Source organism: Poeciliopsis prolifica, unplaced genomic scaffold, assembly GCF_027474105.1.
Source record: "Poeciliopsis prolifica strain line A6 unplaced genomic scaffold, Auburn_PproV2 SCAFFOLD163, whole genome shotgun sequence".
In the NCBI taxonomy this organism is placed as follows: domain Eukaryota; kingdom Metazoa; phylum Chordata; class Actinopteri; order Cyprinodontiformes; family Poeciliidae; genus Poeciliopsis; species Poeciliopsis prolifica.
In genome coordinates this window covers 181,836-186,172 of record NW_026562538.1, presented here as the reverse complement: position 1 = coordinate 186,172, position 4,337 = coordinate 181,836, and the positions used below count along the sequence as shown (strand labels likewise).

The 4,337-nt window shown below is 55.4% G+C and overlaps 1 protein-coding gene across 1 annotated transcript; it reads left to right on the top strand.

Moving 5' to 3' along the window:
* The first annotated feature begins 204 nt into the window (after positions 1 to 204).
* On the top strand, positions 205 to 3,907 carry LOC129356272 (protein phosphatase 1 regulatory subunit 15B-like). The gene is made up of 2 exons (XM_055025866.1): positions 205 to 2,239; positions 3,060 to 3,907. The coding sequence occupies exons 1-2, from the start codon at positions 1,442 to 1,444 to the stop codon at positions 3,261 to 3,263; spliced, it is 1,002 nt and encodes a 333-aa protein (XP_054881841.1). The 5' UTR covers positions 205 to 1,441; the 3' UTR covers positions 3,264 to 3,907.
* Positions 3,908 to 4,337: the final 430 nt, after the last annotated feature.

Below are 4,337 nucleotides of genomic sequence, written 5' to 3'. Positions count from 1 at the left end.
CATCTTGGTTTGGTTTTTTTTTCCTGATTTATCTGGGAATGTATTCAGTCATAAATGTTGAATCACAGATCAGAGTCCGGTCCAGTCTGGAGCAGGAAGTAACGTTTACCCGAACAGAACCTTTTAACCGGGTTCAGCCTCCTACTTGTACCTCTAACATTAAACCTGTTACCTTTGACCTTTATGGGGTCCTCGCGCTTGTCAGCACGTGGCACTCACACCTTCCAGCGCTTTATGCAAAGCAACGCGCGGATACATCTGCCGCGCGGCTGCGCGCCGCGCCTGCCGCGCCTGCCGCTTACCGGAAAAGGAAGGGACGGTCCGCGGACTTTCTGATGAAATCTCTCGCCGGAGAGGCAGACAGACAAATCAGCTTCCCGGCGGCTTCACCTCCCTGGTGGACGGACATCGAGCAGTATTACCGACCGGAGGACAGAAGTGACATCTACAGCGGGTGAAGGTGTTCATCTGAGCGAGTTTTAAAGGGTTCCTCCGCGGAGAACAAACTGTCAGTTAGCTGCTTGTGCTAAGCTAGCGTGCTACGTAGCTTAGCGTGCTAACTAGCCTAACCTCCCGCGGCTCTCCGCAGTCGGAACCGGACAACATGGATCTCTTCCGCTGCTTAGACGGAGACCAGTCGCCGTTTCACGGATCCAACATGTCCTGCCTGGCTCTGTATTTCAACTCTGGTTCCACACGGAAGAAGTCCCAGCACCATTTCGAGTCTGACGCCGGTTTTCTGGAGGATATTTCCTGGTTTCCGCGCAGCGTTGCTGGTTTCTAAGTGTTTCACAGCTGTCAGATTAGCAGCTGGCCTGTTTACTCCCCTTTAACGAAACAACATGTTCAGAAACTTTTACACTGAAGGACGTCTATCTGACGGCCAGAGCGCGCCTTCATCTGCCCCTTTCGGCGTCGCCTCGGTGGGATTTGACAGCCAGGAAAGCTCGTGGATCGGCCTCCTGTCGAGGCCCGCGCTGTCGCTACTGCGAAAGGTTCGGCGCTGGAGCGCGGCTCCCGCGGAGCTCAGCAACAGTTTTATCGGCGAAGAAAGGGAGATTTTACGGCAGCTGAATGAAATAATCCCGCATCATCTCAGCTTCACGCAGTGTCCACATGACGGAGCAGGCGGCCTGCTGGAGCCGGGGTTCGCCGGCTCTGTGCCCTGGCTGAGCGCGGTGCCGGTGCGGCATGTCGGGACGGAGCTCCAGCCGCAGGTCGGGTACCTCTCCTCGGTCCGGGCGCTGCTGGGCTCCCAGGAGGCCGCTGGAGGGAAGGCCTGGGCGGTGAGCCCCGCCGGAAAGAGCGGCCGTGGTGGGGCAGCTTTCTGTGGAGGGGGGACGTCCAACCGGAGCGGGCAGAGTCCCAAACAAACCGCCCACCTGACCCAGAAAGCTCTGGACCCCCCCAGCAGCTCAACAATGCAGACACAGTCCAGAACATGGCGGCTCGGCCTGGACCCGAACAAGACCAGGGCTACCACAGCCTGGAGGAGGAGCTGACCCAGCGGGCCACCAGGAGCCCTCCAGAAGAGCAGCAGCCTCAGATGGAGCCGGTACCAGAAGAACCAGAACCAGGGGCAGAGGAGGTTCTTTCAACGCCTCAGTGTGGAAACAAATCCATCGCCTTCATCATGGGGCTGCCCTGCAGTGACGACGACAGCAGCAGCCTGTCTGAGTCTGGCTCTGATGATGACGACGGGTTTGACAGCGAAGGTTCCTCAGATCTAACCTCTGATGAAGATGAGGATGATGAGGCGTCGGACTCGGACAGCGAACCCGACCAGGACTCGGAGCGTCTCTGGAGCTCCTTTAGCCGGAGCGTCGACCCCTACAACCCGCAGAGCTTCACCGCTTCGCTGCACACCGGCCGCTGCCCTCCTGCTGACCCCGGCGCCGCCCTCCCTGACCCCGTGCCCTTCCATGCTGCCTCCTCTCCCCCCTCCAGCCAGGACACCTGGGACGACTCGGCGTCGGCCAGCGAGGCGGATGAGGCGGAGAGCCTCCGCCTGCTGCGCTCCTTCAGCAGCTCCTTGGACCCCTACAGCCCCCTGAACTTCCAGGCTCCGCTCAGGACTCAAGGGCCCGCCGGGCCCCCCTCCAGAACCAGGAGCAGAAGCAGCCCACAGACCGCCCACCAGAACCTGGCGGCGCCACCCGAGTACAGGAGGGAGGAGGCCGAGGACAGGCTGGACAGCGGCTTCGCTGAGGCCGCTGCCTCCAACCGGAGCACCAAGAAGGTCGGTTACCTCACTTCCTGCTTGCTGGGTTCAGAACCAGAACCTCTTTTAGCAGAACACTGCTGGGGGAACCCAGAAGGTTTCAGTTTGGTGTCCAGCAGGAATTGAGCGATAAATCGGGCCAATTTCCTTCATTTTGTGGGATCGGCTGATGTTTACACACCCTCCAACCTTCAGGTCTAAAACTAGCCGCTGTTCTCTTTAGAGAACCGCACCGTTTAGGAACTTCCTTGCTACGTTTTGCAACATTTCAGACAAAACAGATCCGAATCGGCAGACAGTTTCTAAAGATCGGCCAGAAAACTGAAATCTGTGCAACTCTGGTGGGCGAAGTTTTCACATGGAGGGCCAGAATTAAAACTCTCAGGCCACAAGTCGTGTTTTCAGTTACAATCATTTTACGGTAAATGTGTAGAAACGTCACAGTTCAGGGACATTTCCTCATTTTATTTCTAATTGGACCTGGCCCAACTTTACCAGAACTGGGTTAAAATGTCTCTGGCTACAGTTCTGTACCTCACAGCCACACAGAAGGTTCTGAAGGTGTCATCAGAACCTTCAGGTTCAGCAGAGGTCCAGACTATTGGGTTAGAATTACAGGTTAAAGGTTCTGGTTCGCGGTGTTCTGACCTCTAATGGGTTCAGCTTCATGTTTTGGCCCAGAATGTTTCGGCGATGCTGCAGGGAGGCGGAGCGGACCAGAATCGGATCAGTTGTGGTTCTGTTCTGTAGAGACCCGTCAGCCTGAATGATTCATTGATTTGTCTTCAGCTGGTTCTGGATGTGATCCATTCAGTGACCTCTGACCCTGCCCCCACAGGTCCGGTTCTGTGACGAGGTGGAGGAGTTCTTCGCCAGCTGCGGTGAGGAGGAGGACCGGCGCGGCCCGTGGGAGGAGCTGGCCCGGGACCGCTGCCGGTTCCGCCGCCGCTGCCAGGAAGTGGAGCGCAGCATCGGGTTCTGCCTGGCGCCAGCGCACCGCCACCGGGTCTACCAGGGACTCTCGGCCCCCTCTGACTCCTGACCCGGGCCCGGTTCCGACCCGGTTCCGGAGCGCAGGTCGGACCTCGAATAGCTGCTGCTTTCACCAAATCACTACACAGCCAGTCAGTGGCCTGGCATTGAGCCCCGCCACCTGCTGGTTCTGGTTCCGCTGGTTCTGCTCTGACCAGCAGGTCCAACGTTTGAAGGAATATTTTGACTTTATTAAAAATCAGTCTGTTGCCAATTAAAAGTTTCTTTTAAGGATTCGGGCTCCAATTAAAGCCTGAGCAGGTGTGTTAACGAGCTGCTTAACGAGAAGCAGAACCAGTTGGCCCATTAAAACCAAAGAAGAAGAGTCCGTGTTCTGGTGCTGCTCGGCATCGCTGAGGTGTTAAATGTTCAGCAGGAGGCGCTCATCGTTCAGACAGATCCTGTCTGGTTCTGATCCAGTCCGGTTCTGGTCTTGGGTCCGGTCTGGTTCTGGTTCTGGTTCTGGTTCTGGTTCAGTCCAGTTCTGGTCTTGGGTCCGGTCTGGTTCTGGTTCAGTCCGGTTCTGGTCTTGGGTCCGGTCTGGTTCTGGTTCTGGTCTTGTTCCTGCTCTCCAAGCGGGCCTGAAGGCAGCAGAACCTGCACTATGGGGTTAGTTTCCATAGCAACCACTAGCCGCTGCCTTCAGGGTCTGAGAGAGTGGGAATTCTGAGGTTCTAACAATTTTAATTCAAACTGAATTTATTTCTCAGTTCTGAATCCCAAATGTATTCTAATCAGTTTAAACGCCAGACTCACGAGAACCAGTTTCTGACTGGTTCTGACTGGTTCTGGAGGCTCGTCTGATGATCGGTTTGATTATTAAAATCCACAGGTGTTTTGTTGTTAAATCACCTTTATTTTTAGAGCGACTGGATCTGCTGGACACTGAGAGTTGAGTCACCTGCAGTGGTCTCCTGGTGCATTCACTGACCCGCAGCTGAATGGGACACTCAACAGATCTCAGTGCAGGAAGCAGAATCTGCTCCATCATGTTTCAGGACTGATAATATTAATCAGAGTGAACCTCCCTATTTGATCAGGATCTTTGGTGTTATTTTAATTAGAGGAAGGTTTTATTTTTCTA